This window comes from Schistocerca cancellata, chromosome 8, assembly GCF_023864275.1.
Source record: "Schistocerca cancellata isolate TAMUIC-IGC-003103 chromosome 8, iqSchCanc2.1, whole genome shotgun sequence".
Taxonomy (NCBI): Eukaryota; Metazoa; Arthropoda; class Insecta; order Orthoptera; family Acrididae; genus Schistocerca; species Schistocerca cancellata.
The window spans coordinates 41,178,377-41,201,134 of record NC_064633.1 but is presented as its reverse complement, the minus strand read 5'-3'; the positions used below and the strand labels follow the sequence as shown (position 1 = coordinate 41,201,134).

At 37.8% G+C, this 22,758-nt stretch overlaps 1 protein-coding gene across 2 annotated transcripts in view; it reads right to left on the bottom strand.

Moving 5' to 3' along the window:
• LOC126095045 (cyclin-dependent kinase 7) overlaps positions 1 to 17,539 on the bottom strand; it is a 68,173-nt gene extending 50,634 nt beyond the window's left edge. For both annotated transcript variants that reach the window (XM_049909719.1, XM_049909720.1), the window contains exons 1-3: positions 17,432 to 17,539; positions 17,232 to 17,291; positions 15,057 to 15,165 (exon numbers count right to left, since the gene is read on the bottom strand). In XM_049909719.1, the coding sequence (XP_049765676.1) occupies positions 15,057 to 15,165; positions 17,232 to 17,291; positions 17,432 to 17,485 (223 nt within the window). In that variant the 5' untranslated portion in view covers positions 17,486 to 17,539. The remainder of the gene's footprint in view (positions 1 to 15,056; positions 15,166 to 17,231; positions 17,292 to 17,431) is intronic.
• Between the last annotated feature and the right edge of the window lie 5,219 nt (positions 17,540 to 22,758).

Genomic DNA, 22,758 nt, shown 5'->3' with positions numbered 1-22,758 from the left:
CAGTTAGTGGCATATTTAGAGGTGCACGAACATTACAGACAGTAAATGTGAATGTATGCTTTCCCGGCGTGTGCAAATAATGACAGAGTTGCTTTGACAAGGCCCAACTCTGCCTGATGAGGAGAAATGTGCTTTTCTTTCAGGAAGTGTCAAATACAGGCCATTTAATGAGCACAGGAAAACATGAAACCCACAGAAATGGTCACCATGGAGCCTGCTATCTACTGCACAAGACATCTTATTCTTAGGAATAATTAAGTCAGATGTGGCTCAATGTCAGTACAAGAATAATAGAGGATTGTACATAGGTGTTGAGGAAGCTGCTCAAATTACACCTCAAGACATAATATGTCAAGACGTACATAGGTCTCTGTCTAAGTCACAATGATATACACGGAGATCTGATGGATACATAACTTTTATACGTTAGTACTCCATCACATGCTCACTGTTTTGACCTATGGTACGAGGACTTCTCAGACACACTGTATAATGGGAATTAGTAAAGCTCAGTGGCAGGAAGAAATAGGGATTCTCAGGTGAGTACAGAGCTATTAACACAAAATCAAATTAAGGTAATCCACAAGGAGGCCTAATCATCAACAAGAATTTAGGAGTGTGGGTAAACTACTACAAACAGCATAGTGGACCCATCATCTTATCCACGAAAAAAGTGACAATCTACCAGACCAGTAACAAGAATACAAGGTGATAACACCACTGTTATATGAACTGTGCAAAGTGTCAAAGCTAGTTTTTCAGAAAACTGTAGGATGCAGAAGGGTGCATAGTACCATTTTTTGCTGACTCTTTGTAACTCTTGTATTAACCAAGATACTGCAGCAAGTATGGCTATGGAGCAGAAAGAGCTGCTTGACTACAGAGAACAGATGCATATCTGAAGTCAGAGCAGTCAAGTATAGAGTGTCATAGGGATCAATTTCAGTCAAATATTGTCCAACACATACAGTGCAGAGTCACAGGGAAAATTAATTACATCTGAATAAGAAAGTATTCAAAGTTTTGGGTAACAAAGGGAAGAAATACATAATTATTGATAAAATGAGTTTGGAGGAAGACGATTCCAAAAATTTTAGGAATTATATCATACAACTATGAGGTAAGTCTATTATTATCCACAAAGTAGTTATAAAACTTTATTGTAATCAAATAGGAAACTTACAAGAACATCATTTTTCAACATAGTCTCCTTGCGTTTCAACGCACTTGATCCATCGTTGTACAAACTTCCTGGTGCCCTCATAAAAGAAGGTTCTCGGTTGAACTGCAAGCCAGGAATGCACCACTTCTTTCACTGCTTTGTCCAATGCAAATTGATGGCCCCTTAATGCCTGTTTGAGTGGACCAAACAAGTGATAGTCAGAAGAGGCAAGATCGGTACTATATGGAGGATGATCCAGTACTTCAAATTTGAGTTTCTGGAGCATTTCAGCAGTGGGGGCAGTGCGACCCAAAAAGCTGTAAGCATCAGTTTTCCTGCGGACGGTTGGGTCTTAAACTTTTTCTTGCACAGCGAATTTCGATGTTTCCATTCCATAATCTGCCATTTACTCTCTGGCTCGTAATGATGGATCCATGTTTCATCACTAGTAATGATCCTGTCTAATAAGCTGTCCCCTTTATTACCATATCAATCCAAATTTTTTTTGCACATGTCCAAGCACGTTTGTTTATGCAACTGTGAGAGTTGTTTTGGGACCTATCTTACACAAACTTTATGAAACCCAAGTTTGTTGTGGATGATTTCGAAGGCAGAACCGTGGCTAATTTGCAGATGATGTGCCACTTCGTCAATAGTTAATAGATTGACTAAGAGAATCATTTCATGCGAATGCTCAATGGTGTCTTCATTTGTGGCGGTAAACAGTCATCCGGCTCCTTCATCATACATAACACTTGTGCGACCATTTCAGAATTTTTCAATCCATTCGTAGACACTCCATTGTAGCAAAACAATGTTCCTGAACTGTTCCGAAAGTCAATGAATTTCAGCCCCTGATATGCCTTCTGACCACAAAAAATGGATTACTGAACTTTGCTCTTCTTTGTTGCAAATAGACAGCGAAGCAGCCATGATTAACAGCATGGCAGCGATAACGAAACTATCCTAGCAGCTTGAAAATTGCAAAGATATAACAACAAATAAACAAAGCATGTATCATCAACAAAAAAAAACAGTACTACCAAAACAAAGAAAAATATAACTAAAATGCGGATAATAATTGACTTACCCTCGTATAATGAGGATCACAGGTGCCGCTGTGAAACACTAATATTTACACCAAAAAATGCTCACAAAAGTGCATAATATACTGGGGTATTTTTTGAACTACACTTACTAGAATGGAATTATATTACAGGAAAACTGAAAGATCCAACACAAAATTTAAGAGACTTTTTGAGACAGTCCAGTTTTTTAATTATTCATAGGGAAATGACTTCAAAATGTAAAAATATTGATATTAAAATCACAGGAAGACAGAATGGTGAATTCAAGTCCTTCTGATATACATTGACTTCGAATGAACTGTACTAGAATTTGGAGCTGTCACTTTCTTCACTAGGGAGGAAAGAGGGATAGGCTGATGAAGGTTGGAAAGGAGAGCAATGTCACTCAGAACATAGATTCAAAGAGGCCAACCTGTTGTGAGGATGGGAGAGAAGAGTAAAGAGTTATGCATCAGCACTGATAATGTCTACAATAGAGTCAGTGTAGTACTTACATGTCTCGTGTAGAAATGATGTCGGCACTTGCTGTGAAGGATGATGGGAACAACAGAAGGTGTGTCAGCCATTTGTGTTACACAACCAATGAGAGAGCAGCAGGCAGACAACTTGTTTCAAAATAATATATTCAAAACAAAGGGTGAAAAATTGCTGTACACAAGGATTATAAATTTAACTGCTTCTTGTTTGAGTCACAGATACTTAAGCTGTGTTAGTGTCTGCAAACGAAGGACAGTATCACAATCCGCAATATTTTCAAAAAACCAGTGAAATGTTTTCCCACTCTGTGTACTTATGCAATCGATTTGCACGAGCACACTGAGTAAGTGGATCAAAATTTCTTAATTAAATCAAGGGCGAAGGTAGGTGGAACAATATTTATTAATATTTCAAATTTCTGACTCTGTTACTAATAAACATTGATCTATCTACCTTTTACAATGATTTAATTAAATAACGTTGATCCACTAACTTGGTATGCTACGTAGTCATTTCACCACATCTGGTTCATTTTCGCATGTCTGCAATTAACCCACGAGATGTGCACCAATGGACGACTGTCGCTGGCCCTGATCTAGACTTCAGTCAAGACATCAAAGATAGTACATTAGTGGTAAAACCTTTGCAGCTTCAGTCCGGAGATCACATCCATTATCCATTGTAGTATCTTTCACCTACTCTCTGACACCTTTGCTTCATCTGTGTCTGCCTCTCCTCCCCCCCCCCCCCCCCCCTTTCCGCACAACATCACAATAGGTAGCTGCCTCCCAACCTAGGGTCTGAGTGTCCTGTACCTCTTTCACAACCTTCCCTAAACTACCCCTCTTTCCTAGGTGAAGAACAGTTAACAGTTCCAAATGCTAGATACAGGTTTTTTTTTTCTACTTTTAAATGCATGTATCAGCAACAATTGAAATTTCGTACCCTGATGATAGTACATTAGTGGTAAAAACCTATGCCAGCTTCAGTCTGGAGATTCTGCCTCTCTAATTTTACCATTTTCCAAAGTGAATTCTCCTACTAATACAAAACAGTGACATTCCTGTTTATGTGAATCTACAACATAAAACAGTACTTTCATTAAACGAAGATACTACAAAGAGAATATCTGAACATTTACTTGACAAAATCAACTGAGTCAGGTGCCACATAAGATGAGAATTCTTAAGTCTACGTCTAATTAAATGTTGGGTCAATTCTAGTGTCCGATTTCACCCGTCGGCTTTGACCAAAGATGTCATGTGTGATGTTATTTTGTTTACGCCGCAGATTGTAATTATGAATGTTAAATACTTTCTCTGGGTTTCTTTGTTATACACATATATTAAAAATCTGATGTATATTGTTTTGTTTTCATATCGTAATTTGTAATCGGTATCTTTTGATGATGAAAATATTTGTGATTTATACGATTCTGATTTCTTACACAATTGGTTTTCACTAAGGTCAGTTGTGTTTACAGTGAAAATGCTCCTTGACAGAATGACTGACTGTAAATCTACTATGAGATTTTTGCAATCATTTGCAGAATTTTGCAAGTGCAGTGTCTGTGGTAATAATATGGTGTTGACAAATGTTCCATCTACAAGAACTTCCAATTAATACATGTGGAGGTGCAGAAAAAATAATATACGGAGGTCTAGACATAGTGGGCCTCGGTTGGAAAGACTGAGGCTAAATTTAGAAGTAATAGTGAAGTTAACTTACTATTTTTACAATAGATATTCTAAATCTGTCATGCACAAAACAGGTGTTGCATGTAGCACTGTAGTTGACTGGTTTTCATTTTGTAGAGAATTCTGCGGGGAATTTACAAAGTACAGAGCGATCAATTTGGGGGGGGGGGGGGGGGGGGGAGGGTTACAGTTGAAGTAGTGAGTCACATTTTGGAAGCAGAAAGTATGAAAGGGAGCACGAGTTTGTTGGGCTTTGGGTTTTTGGAGTAATAATTTCTGGGGGGGATTATGCTGATGATGTATTTAGGGTCGTTCCAAACTGTGCAAAAGATGTGTTAACGTTTTCAGCTGAAGATTATGTGGAAGAAGGTTCAATAGTAATGTCATATGGGTTTGCTTCCTACAAGACATTGGGTGACAGGGGCTATTATTTGGTTGTAAATACTGAGTTTAAAAATTACAAGACGGGGTCATGTACAAATACTATCAAGGGGTATTAGGGAGGCTTTAAAATCTGTTGTCGGGCAGGAAAAGAGAAGGATTTCAGTGTTGCAAGGTCATTTGGATGAATACTGTTGGAGGAAGAATATTCCTAAAGGTCATTGTGTATTTCTAGCATTTATGAAAATAGTCAGCAAAATGTACTAGCCTCGTTTTGTCTGTTAGGTGTGGGTGGGTTTCATATTTTTTTCTTGTTTTCTGTTTTTTTTTCCCATAATCGGTGGGTTTGGTACTCTTTTGGTTTCTCTAGGGGGAGGTTTTTCTGTCATTTTAATAATTTTTGGGTAAAACGGTGGGGTAAGTGTTTGGTTGCTGTGTCTTGTACCTGTGGGTTTATGTGACTGACCTGTGATATTATTTGTCTTTAGTATATTAAAATTTTGGGTCTAGTGGGCAGGCAGTGGGGAAGAATTGATTTGAGTGCTGCCTCTTTCGTGCCTGGCAGTTAGTGTTTCCTATTAATTTTTTTGATTAGTTATTCTGGTTTTTGCATATTTAGTTACAGTTTGACCTTCTAATATTGTTATTTCTTGTTACGTCCTTATTTTGTTGTTCACGCCAGCCTCGATCTTTCACTCCTTTGGAAGTCTATATGTGATAAGCTCCTTTTTACGTGGCCAGTTTTATGTTTTCCATTTCGATGTTTTGCCCTATAGTTCTGCCAATCTGACTTTCATTCTATTGTTTGTCATTTTCGAGCTATTGTCGCTGATGTGAGATACGTGTAGTGTAGTTATTGGTTCCAATGTTCTGGTGATTTTGTGTATTACTTTTTGAGTGTGTAATGATGTTTTTAAAGATTTTCATTTCTTTTGGAAATGTTTTCTTTACTACTGATAATGTTCTTTGAAATGGATTATTAAATTTGTCTTGTATAGGAGAAATCTTTTGTCGATTCCAAGGTATGCAAGTTCTGCATTTTTACAACAAGTGTTTTCAGGGGTTTCTTTCAGTATTTTCATTGCCTCTTTTCTCTCTGTACTACCATGACAACTTATTTATTGCAGTGTTACAGAAAGTAACAGCAAAATAGAAATACTGCAACATAATAAGACATTGAGAAGAAATGATTTGTGGAATCAATAAGTACAATTGACCTATATTGATGTATCATTTACCATTGAAAGCATAGAACTGATAACTGGTATGTAGGTCAATTGTAGTTACCGATTCCAAACATTCCATGTTTTTCCATATATAGGTCAATTCTACTTACCACCATTCTACGGTTGAGTAGTTGTAATTGGTAACTACAACAGACCTCTTATGTAGGTCATTCTAGTCACAGTTCCAACTATTCTATCATTCATAATTTAGAACTTTTTGTAACAGATGTGTGCAATGAAATGTGATGGGATTTCCGTAGTACTATTATTATAGGAATAGGTAACTAGAACTGACCACCTATTTTATGGTTGATTAATTACATCATTTCTTCACAATGTGTGTTAACTACAATACAATTCCTGCACTCATAATTGCTCTCTGAACTTCTGCAAGAAAATTTGTAACATTGGAACCAGTAACTAGAATTGACCTCATATACAGGGTGTTACAAAAAGGTACGGCCAAACTGTCAGGAAACATTCCTCACACACAAATAAAGAAAAGATGTTATGTGGACATGTGTCAGGAAATGCTTAATTTCCATGTTAGAGCTCATTTTAGTTTCTTCCACCTACACTCAATGGAGCACATTATCATGATTTCATACGGGATACTCTACCTGTGCTGCTAGAACATGTGCCTTTACAAGTACGACACAACATGTGGTTCATGCATGATGGAGCTCCTGCACATTTCAGTCAAAGTGTTCGTACACTTCTCAACAACAGATTCGGTGACCGATGGATTGGTAGAGTCGGACCAATTCCATGGCCTCCACTCTCTCCTGACCTCAACCCTCTTGACTTTCATTTATGGGGGCATTTGAAAGCTCTTGTCTACGCAACCCTGTACCAAATGTAGAGACTCTTCGTGCTCGTATTGTGGACGGCTGTGATAAAATACGCCATTCTCCAGGGCTGCATCAGGGATTCCATGCGACGGAGGGTGGATGCATGTATCCTGGCTAACAGAGGACATTTTGAACATTTCCTGTAACAAAGTGTTTGAAGTCACGCTGGTACGTTCTGTTGCTGTGTGTTTTCATTCCATGATTAATGTGATTTGAAGAGAAGTAATAAAATGAGCTCTAACATGGAAAGTAAGCGCTTCCGGACACATGTCCACATAACATATTTTCTTTCTTTGTGTGTGAGGAATGTTTCCTGAAAGTTTGGCCGTACCTTTTTGTAACATCCTGTACAGGTCAGTTGTAGTTACCGATTCCAACTATTCAATGGCTTATGAACCAGATCGGTCTTTTCAGCAGGTGTGTCAAATGTAATATTCTTTTTCACCTTGTGATTGCTCTGTGAATTACTGCAAAACACCTATAAAAATTGGAATCGGTAACTAGAATTGACTTCCTACATACGTCAATTCTAGTTACCGATTCCAACTATTCGATGGCCCATCAATTAGATCATTTTTCCAGGACGTGTGTTAAATGTAATACCATTTCTGCACTCGTAACCACTCTCTGAACTTCTGTGAAAAAGTTAATAACATTGGAATTGGTAATTACAACTGACCTCGTATATAGGTCAATTCTAGTTATCAATTGCAACATTTGTTACTTTTTATGGATTTTCCTTACTTATGTACCTCCTTTTTTTTAGGACTTAGGATATTTGTGTCTCCATATTTCATGTTAGTAATTCATACTAGTTACAATCTGCTTAATTTTTCTGTTGTAATTTAGTTTCTCCCCACCAAAAACCCCAATTTTCCTGCAGGTCTCCCATTTGAATGAATAATTAATATTAAAACTAATGCAATTTTATGATTTCACCATGCTCTGTACTGTAATGCAGTTTAATGGTTCTCTGTGCCCCTCCACTTGCATAAATTATGATAATTCTAATCACACATAATATTTTTCCATTGTTGTTCTTATTTATTTTCGTTATCTTCAACTTGTTTGGATGTAATGTGTGTGTAAATAATAATTGCATTAAATGTGAGAGTAATTTTATCACATGCTACATTCACTTCTTTACAAGTGTGATCCGTTCCTTTCATAGATTGCCTTTATGCAGCGTCTTTGCCTTAGGTATGACGTCATTTCTCAAAGCTGACGAGTGGAATCTGACACTAGAATTTATCCAAAATGTCTAACAAAGAGTCTACAGCGCATTGTAAGTGAGAAGATTTCCAGTGGTGCTGAAGGACTACTTAGTGAAACGAAAAGTTTACAATGGAGATGTGTAACTAAATGAAGTGATATGTTGTATAATTACTCGTGTTAAAGTGTGCCAATAGACAAGAAAATGGCTATGTCACTTTATGACATTAACATTTAAATAAACAATTACAGACAAATCTACACTGCTTTGAAAAACTTAAGGATGACACAGATAAAATAACATAAACATATTAACAACTCAGGGGAAATGAATGAAAATGCAGGAGCAGGTTGTCAGAGGTCGCCCAGTTGCTCAAAAAAAGCCAGACATCACATGGAGTGAGGTCGGCATGACTATAGTGAAAAATGCGGCTTGCACCCTGCCTCCCTACCTCACTCACACACACACACACACACACACACACACACACACACACACACACACACACAACATGGGGTAGTTGAAGGAAGGGGAAAAGACGGTGTGTCAATCAGTGATCAGTTATGGTGCACTCTTATGCTGTTCACTGCACCACCGCCTGGAGACAAAGCTCAGTAGTCTTCCAGCACCACTGGAAAAGACTTCTCATTGCACTGCAGACTCTTTCTGGCATTTTACTAGTTGCACACTCAAGAATTCTCACTATGTGACACTTGTCTCAGCTGGTTTTATCATTTAAATGCACACTGGAAAGACTGAACAGGAAACTGGAAAAAGGACTAAGTGTGTGAGTGTAGCCTAGGAGTTAGGTATTGTTCACAGTATTGCTTTCGTGAGCAACTCGAGCATTCTGAACCACAGGCACTGCTGCCCGAAGGAGATGAGGTAGTCAACTCCTGTCAACTACAGCAGCAGATGACAGCTACACTGTGCAACAGGCAAGAAGGAACCCACGTCAAACAGCAGGTGCAACTGAAACCACATTTAACAGAACTGCAAGGTGCGCAATTTCATGCAGCACAGTGGACGGAAACTGCACGGACATGGTCTCTTTGCCTGATGACTAATATATATGTTGTGTTCCATTGACACCAGCGCACTGTCAGCACTGTTTGCAATGCTGCTAAGAATATAAGGACTGGAAAACGATGAATGAGGTGACACACTCTTCACGGATGAGAGCAGATTCAGTCTCAATATTGATTCTGGACTACCCTCATATTGCGAAAGGTCGGAACACCTATCATACCTAAGAACATAGTCAAATGGGATTGTTTTGGTGGTTCAGGTGCTACGGTGTAGGGAGACATAATATTGCATGGGCATACTGACCTCCAAATCTTTGAGCTCCATACACTCCCCAGCCAACATTATCATGACACTGTAGTATTTACCGTGTGCATTTGGCAGAGGTGCATTTGGCCTAACTTCATTTTTATAGACGACAATACATAAATGCATCAAACTGTGCAGGCAGAGCAGCTCTTGGAACAGGACAGCATTTGGGAAATGAACACACACCCTCTCCCCCAACTTAAATCCCATCCAGCATGTGTGGGATGAACTGGGAAGATGTACTGCAGCATGTCCACATTACAAACAACCATCCAGCAGTTGCAAAAGACTACATAGTCAGGGCAACCAGAGTTGCAAATTCACATATTGGAAATTAAAATCCGCTTCAGCTGTAAGAAAATCCCTTTTATTGGACTCACAACTGGTTTTGTGGCATTAGAACCCCATATTCAGGTGAACATCTGCATATAAACACACAACCATTATGTTTACTCTCTAGTATAAGAGTTTAATTTAACACATAGTTTTAATAGAAAGTACTCGTGTATCTTAGGTAATAAGATGACCAACACTACAAATGTATGGAAGACAACATTCATTATCAATTTAGAATGAAAAATAAATCACTTAGAAGGTGGTATGTTAAAAATAAAAGCTGCAACATAACAATCCAATTCCCAATTAATTGGTAAGATACTGCGTGACAGTTAATAAACCCATACAAATATTATGTAGGTAAATAGCAAGTTACTGCTCCTTCTTACTGTCAGCACTTATTTTGTTCTCAGATACTTGTTTTTCTACCGTACAAATCTAGCATTTGATCTATCACTGGTTTTCGCTATTTATCTTTTCAACTAGTTGACTTATACTTCCAGGTAATAGCTTTTGGCAAGTTATTTCTTTTTGATCCAATTTAACTTGCTATTTAACTACACACAGTTCACCTGTTTCAATTGTGTATCACACAGTATTTTATTGTAGGCCTTTTCAATTAACCAGTGATTGGATTGTTACATTACAGTTTTTATTTTTGACATACTGCCTTGTTGGCACTTTTGTTTCCATTCTAAATTGATGATTAATATTGTGTCTGCCATATATTCCAAGTGTCGAGCATCTTATGGCCTGAGATATGCGAGTACCTTCTATCACAATTATGTTTTAAATAATGTGCTTATACTATAGGGTAAATATAATGTACATGTGTTTACATCTAGATGTTCATCTGAAGATACGGTATAACGCCACAGAACTGGCCATGAACCTAATAAAAAGGATTTTCATACAGCTGAAGAGGTTTTCTTATTTGCAAGATGCATCCAGCAGTAGTCAAACTCACTGTCGGAGGAATGGAACACCCTACCACAAGAGCTCTTTACCAACTTTGTGGCCATCAGGGGAGCACATTGTGGAGCATGTGCTGCCATCTGTGGTGATCGTACACCCTGATAAGAACCATCATCATTTAAGACTGATTATGCCTTTCAGCGTTCAGTCTGGAGCATAGACCCCCTTATAAAATTCCTCCATGATCCCCTATTCAGTGCTAACATTGATGCCTCTTCTGATGTTAAGCCTATTACTTCAAAATCATTCTTAACCGAATCCAGGTACCTTGTCCTTGGTCTACCCCGACTCCTCCTACCCTCTACCACTGACCCCATGAGTCTCTTGGATAACCTTGCTTCTCCCAAGCGTGTAACATGCCCCCACCATCTAAGCCTGTTCGCCCTGACTGCTACATCTATAGAGTTCATTACCAGTTTTTCTTTGATTTCCTCATTGTGGACACCCTCCTGCCATTGTTCCCATCTACTAGTACCTGCAATCATCCTAGCTACTTTCATTTCCGTAACCTCAACCTTATCAATAAGGTAACCTGAATCCACCCAGCTTTCGCTCCCATACAGCAAAGTTGGTCGAAAGATTTAACGGTGCACAGATAACTTAGTCTTGGTACTGACTTCCTTCTTGAAGAAGAGAGCAGATCGTAGCTGAGTGCTCTCTGCATTAGCTTTGCTACACCTCGCTTCCAGGTCTTTCACCATGTTGCCATCCAGTGAGAATATGCATCCTAAGTACCTGAAACCATCCACCTGTTCTAACTTTGCTCCTCCTATTTGGCACTCAATCCATTTATACCTCTTTCCCACTGCCATTACTTTCGTTTTGGAGATGTTAATCTTCATACCATAGTCCTTACATTTCTGATCTAGCTCTGAAATATTACTTTTCAAACTTTCAATCGAATCTGCCATCACAACTAAGTCATCTGCATATGCGAGACTGCTTATTTTGTGTTCACATATCTTAATCTCACCCAGCCAGTTTATTGTTTTCAACATATGATCCATAAATAATATTAACAACAGTGGAGACAGGTTGCAGCCTTGTCTTACCCCTGAAACTACTCTGAACCATGAACTCAATTTACCGTCAACTCTAACTGCTGCCTGATTATCTATGTAAAGACCTTTAATTGCCTGCAAAAGTTTGCCTCCTATTCCACAATCTCGTAGAACAGACAATAACTTCCTTCTACGAACCTGGTCATATGCCTTTTCTAGATCTATAAAGCATAGATACAATTCCCTGTTCCACTCATAACACTTCTCCATCATTTGCCGTAAGCTAAAGATCTGGTCCTGACAACCTCCAAGAGGCCTAAATCCACACTGATTTTCATCCAATTTGTCCTCAACTAATATTCGCACTTTCCTTTCAACAATACCTGAGAAGATTTTACCCACTACGCTGATTAAAGAGATACCTCTGTAGTTGTTACAATCTTTTCTGTTTCCATGTTTAAAGATTGGTGTGATTACTGCTTTCGTCCAGTCTGATGGAACCTGTCCCGACTCCCACGCCATTTCAATTATCCTGTGTAGCCATTTAAGACCTGACATTCCACGGTATTTGGTGAGTTCCGATTTAATTTCATCCATCCCAGCCGCTTTACTGCACTGTAATATATTGACCATTTTCTCCACTTCCTCAAATGTGATCCTATTTCCATCATCATTCCTATCCCATTGTACATCGAAATCTGAAACATTACTGATCGTATTTTCACCTACATTGAGCAACTCTTCAAAATATTCCCTCCATCTGCCCAAGGCATCAACAGGATTCACCAGCAGTTTTCCTGACCTGTCCATAATACTTGTCATTTCCTTCTTACCTCCCTTTTGAAGACTGCTAAATACACTCCAGAATGGTTTTCCAGCAGCTTGACCCAAAGTCTCCAACCTGTTTCCAAAGTCTTCCCAAGATTTCTTCTTGGATGCTGCAATTATCTGTTTGGTTTTGTTTCTTTCTTCAACATAACTTCCTCTGTCTATCTGAGTTCTAGTATGTAGCCATTTTTGATACGCCATCTTTTTCCTTTTACAGGCTGCCTTGACTGTGTCATTCCACCAAGCTGTTTGCTTCATCCTACCTTTACACGCTACTGTTCCAAGACATTCTTTAGCCACTTCTAGTACTGTGTCCCTGTAACTTGTCCATTCCTTTTCCAATGACTGTAATTGACTACATTCAACTAACTGGTACCTTTCTGAGATCCCTGTTATGTACTTGTGCCCGATTTCCTTATCCTGAAGTTTCTCCACTCTTATCCTCCTACATATGGACCTGACCTGCTGCACTTTCAGCCTCACAATACCAATTTCACTGCAGATTAAATAGTGATCAGTGTCATCAAAGAATCCCCTGAATACACGTGTGTCCCTCACAGCCTTCTTGAATTCCTGATCTGTTATTATACAGTCAATGACAGATCTGGTTCCCCTGCCTTTCCAAGTATACTGATGAATGTTCTTATGTTTAAAAAAGGTGTTTGTGATTACTAAGCCCATACTGGCACAGAAATCCACGAGTTGTTTCCTGTTCCTATTGGCCTCCATATCCTCTCCAAATTTACCACAACCTTTTCATACCCTTCTGTTCGATTTCCAATCCTGGCATTAAAATCACCCATGAGCAGAACACTGTCCTTGTTCTTTACTCTAACAACTACGTCACTGAGTGCGTCATAAAAACTATCCATCTTATCTTGATCTGTCCCTTCACAATGCGAATATACTGACACAATCCTAATTTTCTTGTTAGACACTGTCAAATCTATCCACATCAGTCTTTCATTTACAAACCTTATTGCAGCTACGCTGGATTCCATTTCTTTCCTGATGTAAAGCCCTACACCCCACTGTGCTATTCCTGCTTTGACTCCTGACAGGTAAACCTTGTATTCTCCCACTTCGTATTCTTTCTCACCCCTTACCCGAATGTCACTAACAGCTAAAACGTCCAACCCCATCTTACTTGCAGCCTCTGCCAACTCTACCTTCTTCCCAGAGTAGCCCCCATTGATATTAATAGCTCCCCATCTCGTTACCATTCTTTTGCCGAGTCTTATCTTAGGAGTCCCTGGTTTGTCAATTGGAGGTGGGGCTCCGTCACCTCCATAGGTCCGAGGCATTTTGCTCTGATTGTTGCCAGCATCATATTTAAAGTACCAGGGAAGCAGGTTGCTAGCCTTACTTGCCCCGGATCCCATTGGGTTTTACCCCTAACGGTTGAGGGACTAACTGCTGGATTTGGTAGTCTTTGCCATCTGAGCACAAAGGTGACCACGACTCAGAATCTGTCCGAGATGCCCAGCCTTATTCCAAAGTAACTGGTATCCTGACTGTCATGACCACTTACTTGGCCACTCATACGTTGCCCGTGGTTCATGAACTAGGACATGACAACAGGAACCTATACCATGAACCATAAGAACCATGTCCCACCTTTTTTCATGTCCAAGAAACCATCATAAATCGCTGTGCATTCAGTTTAATTATTGTCTTTGAATTGTCATTTCTGTTCATCTCATTGTGTATTTCTTTCAGTTACCCTCGTCACTGTACTGTGGCATTTCTTTCTATCTGTGGTAAAAGTTTCAGCAAGCTATGTAACTTGGCAGTAACAAATTATCCGAAAGTTAATTGTGTCCTTCAGTTTTGCATACTAGTATATGATATGTGGACACTTTAAGAAGGCAGTTTATGTGGGCTATGTTTTGAACTACGGTAATGTAAGACATCGATATATCTCGAACTTCCAAGTTCATGACACTGCAAATCTCAACAAACAACTGTGCAGTAGCCATTGCAGAAAGTTTTGTGTACTCCATTTTGCTGCATGTTACACATTGTTCATTGTTTTCTATTCTTATTTTGTTGTAAGTGTAGAGATCAATTGTCATGCATCACAAGGTTCTAGCAAGGCTCTCGAAATATCAGAAGAGATTGGCGATCAGTATGGCCACATGTCAGTTCTGCCTTTATAGAAGCACAGAACACTGGCTGCCAGTCCTGTGAGAGGGAGGCGGGTCTTGTTTCTCCTTTCCACTTCTCACCCTCTGATGGTCATGTTCTCGTTTGTTAACATTTGCAGCAGATTGCCACAATACAGTGTCCACACATTTCACTATTGCTGAAATTTTTGTTAATAGTTTTGTACTATGCCACATACACTGTACATTAAAAAATTAGAATGAGTTAGTGAATTCCCAATATCACAAACATACATGGTGCACAACAATCAAATGGAACAAACCAAATAATTTTATTACTTATAAACATATCAGTAACAGCTACTGAGCAACACAACTCACCCATTAAGTCTATTATATTAGGATGCTTAATTTCCTGAAGCAATTTGATTTCTCGCAAGGCTGTCCTATTGATACCATCCTTGGCTTCATCTCGACTTCCAAGTTTAATCTGAAGCAGAACATAACAATTTATGCAATTTGTGAAAGTACTGTCTATGTGTGACACACACACACACACACACACACACACACACACACACACACACACACACACACACACACACACACACACACAGAGAGAGAGAGAGAGAGAGAGAGAGAGAGAGAGGTGAGTTATATTTTCATTTTAGTTGCTTAAACAGACGTACAGAAGGACCGCTTGAGTCATATGCATCATCACTATGAATCTATGAATGGTACAGGAGTTCTGAAGAATAAAGAACATGGTCCAACAATAACCATTGCCTCACACGCCCTTTCACAGCAATGAAAGATTGCCATACGTTCATGCTCAGTTAATGATTTAAGAATTGACAATCAAGTAGGCATCAGAATGGGGTAAAAGTTACCTTTATGGAATGGTGCTAGGCAGTTTTAAAAAACAAATTTCAAATTAAACTGCTATTGTAAAGTCTGTCACTGTTGCTGAAAAAGAGAAAGTAAAGAAAAAATATCAGCACATCTGAATGTACAGAAAACTGTTTTATCTTTCAGAACTATCCATTCCTTCCTTGGCAAGGAAAGAGGGATAGTTAGAGGAAGGTTAAAAGGAAGGAGAGGTCACTCAGACGCCTGAGTGAAAGGAACCCACTAGTAGTTAGCACAAGGGGAGACAAGGATGCATCTCCAAAAACTGATCATCAGCTTTTGATGCATAAAAGACTAGAGTGACTTATGAAGCTCATGGATGTTCTTAAACAGCACAGTGTATTCAAACTAAGCAATGAGAGCTGACTACTTCAACTTATGTGGTTCAGTAGCTGTTCATCCAACAATATGGTAAATGACATTATATCGACACTTAGTAAGATATATAAATCTGTGAAGTAACATAGCAATATTATTAAATTAGCCTATTAATAATGCATCAGAAAATGAGATTCAAGAAACACCCGTATTATGTTAACTTTAAAAAAAGGGTGAGGAGATGTTGAGTACAGCAGACACAGTTGAGTGTATGTAGCCAAAACAAGGCAAACTATAATCTATAAACAAATCAGTTCTTCTAGTTAGCTATAGTCAATCTAAATTTTCAACAGGAAGAAACAGTAAAAGAGAGATATTTGGGTGTCTAAAGGCCTATTGTTGTTGTTGCAGCCATCAGTCCAGAGACTGGTTTGATGCAGCTCTCTGGGAAGTGTTGCAAAAAAGGTAAAACTACTGAACTCAGTTATTAAATATTTGTAAGAATAAATATTTATAAGGAAGTTCAAGAACGACTGTCACAATTTCAATCTCACACAACTGCAAAAATAAATTACACATACATCAATGTCAGTGGCACTCAAAAACCTTGTAGCTAGTTAGCCCATCTCTTAACCCTAATACATTGTGGATCTCTTAAACAAAAAACGGATTGGCTTTTATAAGGCATTTTCTACAAGATAAGTGGACTATCACAGGTGAACAGAGTAAAACAACGCATTTTCACACATACATAAATACGCAACTTGGTTGATATACTTTGCACAGTATAGCATGCAAGACGCAGATGCAACCTAACATACTGCATGTCAGTACATAGTGTGTGCTGGTTATTATTTACCAACTGAACTAATACATTAATATCAATTTAATGAATTACTTAAATAGCTATTTTCTGCAACTCAAAGAAATATGCAACTGACCACATATAGCAGTCGATTTGCTTCGCCTTTTTTCTTTCTTTCTTTTTTTTTTAAGTAAGTGATTGCAATCAAACAGAAGAAACGTTAACGATCAGCGTGCGATTACTTCATTTCTACGATCTACTCTTACAGTTAAGATTTGGATGGGTCTTTCATGATTACGATCTAGTGCGTTATCCTTTCATGAATAAACTAGATGTTGAATTCCGACGAGAAATGAACTCACGAAAGTCAAGAGGATCACAAAACGAATGAAACAACGATTGGCGAAAAATAAAGCTCAATAAAATACACAGACGAAAAAACACAGGTCCAAACTGAGTAGAAACGGAAAATTTACGGATCATGATTACGAGAAACATTGTCATGCCTTCATACTATGTCTTACCTTTTTAACGGCAACAATTGCATCAGTGACTATGTCTCTCGCCTTATAAACTGTTGCAAACTGAAATAGTAAACAGTGGAAGTATCAGATATAACTGGAAATGCAATGACAGATATAATACACGTGCTTCCATCGCACACAGTAACCGTCAATGAAGAAGGAAATTTTTTACACTGTTATCTGTGTGTTTATTAATGTACCTGGCCTTCCCCTAAAAATTCAATTTTTTCATATCGCTTAGATTTATTCTCCATCTCACAGCAACACGTTTCGAAATTTCAAAACATGTGTCACCCTCGACAATCGACAGTCGAGTTCTTCGATCCTTGGTCAATGCCTCTCGATTAGAGTCTAATCGAAAGAACAATCGACTTTGCAAGACCTCCTCCAATCGAATGGGGTCGCAGAAGTGTTTGCACTCCCTTCCGAACAAATTTATTAATAATAATAAGAAGAAGAAGAAGATTTTATTCACGTTAAGCTTACAGAAGCAATAGACAACGTCAAACTGCAAAATATAGACAAAACTATATGCAGGAGCTATAGGTACAATATTACAATAGTTTTATAAATAGTCAATTGACAGGAGGTAGTACAATCAAATCAATCAGAATGTACCAGTACAAAATACAGGAAAAAGTCAGAATACCAAGACATGAAAACATATTATATACAAAGAAATATTACATCAGATTATAATAACTTCCCTTTGCAACGGTGCAGAGAAAAACAGATTAATGCTTATTACTAGTTACTAACAAATAGGTAACTGGAACTGCTAATTAAATAATTAATATTAATACTAGCTACTAACAAATAGGTAATTAGAACTGCTAATGAGATAATTAATATGGTATATCAGGGGCAGCCAAAGTTTATAATATTATTTGTTTTTGACTGCTATCAAGAAATTCATCAAGGGAATAAAAAGAATGCGCGACCAGCCACTCATACAGTTTTGGCTTGATCTTTTCAATAGGACAATCGAATTTACACAGAGAAAATTCATTGAAACATTTGTAACCTATTACATGATAGCTTTTTAAAGACTTAGTTAAATGTTGAAAAGGTACATCAATGTGTTTCCTGTTTCTCGTATTATACGAATGTGTATTTTCTCTTAATTGCTGGTTTGGTAAACTGTTCATGGTATGTAGAACAATAGTATATATAGAGAGATTAACAACAGTCATAACTTGAAGTTTCACAAACAATGGCTTGCAGGAATCTAGTCTATCAGAATCGGTGATAATTCTTACAACTTTTTTTGCAGTAGAAGAATATCATGTACATGGCTACAGTTTCCCCATATAGTAAACCATAAGAAATAATTCTCTGAAGGGAGGAAAAATATGCTGATCTAATATACTGATCTGATACACAACCTTTTAACCTTCTCAACAAATAGATTACTCTAGAAAACCTAGCAGATATATAGTTAATATGGTAATTCCAATTAAGTTTACTTCTAAATATATACCAAGAAATTTAACATTATTTGAAATATTCGGAAAAAAGATATCTCTTAAGCTGAAAAACATGAACTGTGTTTTATTTTCATTTAATAAAAAACCGTTTCCTCTGAACCATTTTGATTCTTCACTGATGGTATTTTCTGTTATATTTTTTTTAACAATTCAATGTCAGGGTCATTGTTGATAAAGGTTGTATTGTAGAATGGGTACTTACATTAGATGGTAAATCATTAATCATAATCAGAAAAAGCAGTGGGCCAAGCACCAAGCGCTGAGGCGCACCATACAGGATGTCAGCTACATTGGATCTATCCTCATTAATACAACACTTTCCTCGAAGAACATATCAACTTCATTTTGTTTTAAAATTGTTGCAAACATCAAGGATATCCACACCTACATCCATTCTCAGCAAACTACAGTGAAGTGCATGGCTGAGGTTACGCCCTGTTATACCAGTTAAAAAGACGTTTTTCTCGTTCCAGTCATGTTTGGAGTCGGATAGATGCAGTATTTATTGTCCGAAAAGAATTTGACTCAATACCACACCATTGCTTTTGTCAAAGTAAAATCACGTGTGGCACCAAGGGAAATTTGTGAGTGTATTGATGACTTTTGGGTAGAGAGGCCGCAATATGTTATCTTGAATGCAGAGTCATCGTCTGACGTAGCAGTAACTTCATGTGCACCCCAGAGAAGTGTGTTGGGACCCTTAGTGTTCATGGTGTGTTAATGACCTTGCAGACAATATTAATACTAACCTCAGAGGATTTGCAGATGATGCAGTTATCTATATAATGAGAAGCTGCATACATTTTCAGTCATATCTTGATGAGATTTCAATGTGGTGCAAAGATCGGCACCATGCTTTAAATGTTCAAAAATGTAAAATTGTGCGCTTCACAAAACGTAAAAATGTAGCACCCTATGACTATAATATCGATGAGTCACAGTTGAAATCGGCCAACTCATACAAATGCCTATGTGTAGGCCTAATACTTTTTAGGGATATGAAATGAGATGATTGCATAGACTCGTATGTGGGTAAAACAGATGGTAGACTTTGGTTTATTGCTAGAATGCTGGGGAAGTGCAGTCTATGAAGAAGATTGCTTTCTAATCACAGTTCTAGGATAATACCAAAGTGTATGGGACCCATACCAGATAGGACTAATAGGGCATATTGAATGTACACGCAAAAGGACAGAACAAATGATCACAGGTCTGTTTTATCTGTGGGAGAGCTCACAGAGATACTGAAGGAACTAAACTTGAACACTCTTGATGATACACATAAACTATCTCGAGAAAGCAAAGATTCAAGAATCGGCTTTCAATGGTTACTCTAGAAATATACTGCAATTTCCTACGTATCGGTTACACAGGAATCGTGAGGATAAGATTAAAATCATTACTGCACTACCAGAGGAATTCAACCTCTCATTCTTCCCGCGCTCTACAAGTGAATGAAACGGAAAGAAGCCTAATAATTGCTACAAAGGGATGTACCTTCTGCCATGCAGTATGCACCCCATGGTGGTTTGCAGATTATATATGTAGATAGATATACATGGAGTATTGGAAGCTTCGTTACTTAAATGCTTCTGTGCACGCCGTTATTAGAATTACCTTGTCTTCGCAACTCTATGGGACAATATGCACGGGTTGTAATATTTTTCTAGATTTATGATTGAAAGTTGGTTCTAGAAACCTTCTAATTAGTTCGTATGGATATTTTGCATCTATATTCAAGCGTGTGTCAGTTCAATGCTTTCAGTATCTTCGTGACACTCTCTCATCACTTGAACAAAACTGTAACCATTCACGCTGCCCTTCTTTGTATCTGTTCAATATCCCCTCTTCAACACATTTGGTATTGGTCCCACACATCTGAGCATTATTATAAGATGGGGCACATGAGTTTTTGCATGCAGTCTGGTTTATAGACTGATAGCATTTCCCTAACATTCTACCACAGGATAGCAGTCTGTCACCTACTTTATCAACAACTAAAAGTAGGGGATCGTTTCATTTTATTTCCATACAAATTGTCACGCCCAAATTTTTGTATGAGTTGACCGAATCCCACAGTGACTCACTGATATTATACTCACAGGATACTACGTTTTTTCTTTCTATGAAGGGCATAGTTTTTCATTTCTGAACATTAAAAACAAATTGCCAATCTTTGCATCAATTTGAAATGTTTACAAGTGATTGAATATGCATGCAGTTTCTTTCGGACAGTACTTTGTTACTGATAACTGCATCATCTACAAAAAGTCTCAGGTACCTATTAATATTGTCCGCAAGGTCATTAACACACAACATGAACAGCATGAGTTCCAGCACACTATCCTGGGGCAAATCTCAAGTTACTGCCACCTCTCCAGGTAACTTGCCATCAATTTGTTGCGTTCTCACCATCAAAAAATCCTTAGTCATGTCACGAAATTCGTTTGAAATCCCATGTTATCGTCCTTTTGGTAATAAGTGTAGATGTGGTAATAAGTCAAAAAGATTCCAGAAATCGAAAACTACACCATCCACATGACTGCCTTGGTCCAAAGGTTTCAGTATATCACATGAACAAGGTGCAACTTGAATTTCACACGATTGATGCTTCTGGAATCCATGCAGAGTGAAATGAAAGAGGTCATTGTGTTCGAGATATCTCGTAATCTTCGAGGTTACACACAGCTACCTCTGGGCTGAAGTCATCAAGCAGCCAACAGTATAGCTTGTGCCATCAATGGCCTGGCTAGGACAAGATTATATTTTAGATTTCACGGAGTGCAGATGGCATGGCAGGTGCTCTAAATTTGTAATCGAAATGAAAACCGTTCCAAGCGGTTGGAAAGTCACAACCATCTACAAGAATGGTAGCAGAAGTGATGGACAAAACTGCCACCCAATATCTCTGACATTCATTTTGTTGTAGAATCGTAGAACATAGTCTGAACAACGACCACGTGTATATCTGGGAAATATTGTATAATGGCACCTCATAAGACTGTGTGGCTGCTGAATTTGTAGCTGTAACTCTCAGATTTATTTTATTTATTTAGCATCTGTATTATAACATTCATGATACTGGACTTGGCAAAGTACAGAACAGTATAAAATATTACATATTTACATTGTGTATTTAATCTTATCATTGGTATCAACACATCTTTACAACAAAAACATTATTCTGTTTAATTAGATTATAAAATTATATATGTACATACAGATAGAATAAAAGCTAGCGAAACACCTTGATTGATTTTACTAAAACTATTAAATACCAGTACTTTAGGTAACTATGCATAGTAACATATGGAACAAAAGTTAGGTGCGCAATAAGATACATACATGGCTTTATCTAGGAATGGTTTGATAATTATGAATTTTTGATTAGAGAGGTATGAAGCAGACCTACAGATTCGAGAAAATTCCAGGTATTCATTAATGCTGTAAAAGCTGTTGTTTGTTAGTAGATTATTTAGTTCCTCTATGAATGTATTAATTTTTGGTATTTTTAATGCTATTTGGCAATGCACTGTACAGAATTTTTGATTTGTAAACAGCACTGTCCATGTCCCTGTGATAGTCATTCCTGTTCCTTGTTTAATATTAAAGCTGAGACTTGATGGTTTTTAATGAAGCAGATGCTTTCAAATATAAATATAGATGGTAAGGTCATGATTTTTAATTCCTTAAAGATGGCACACTGGAAGAAACATCACTTACTAATCTTACAGCTTTCTTTTGGAGCTTAAAAGACTGCTTTGCAAAAGAGGTATTTCCCCAGAACACTATAGTATACTTCAGTAGACTATTGATGTATGCGTAATAAGCACTTAACACTGTTTCAGTATTGCAGCAACTTTTAAGCACTCTTAATATATAACAGTACTTGCTTAATTTTTTGTTAAACATTTCTACATGTTTTTTCCCATTTTAGGTGCACATCCACCCGTAATCCTAAATATATTATGTGATTCTTTTGCTGAATTTGGCTATTCAATAATGGGAGTTTTACATTGTGCTATTTTTGTTCCTTATAT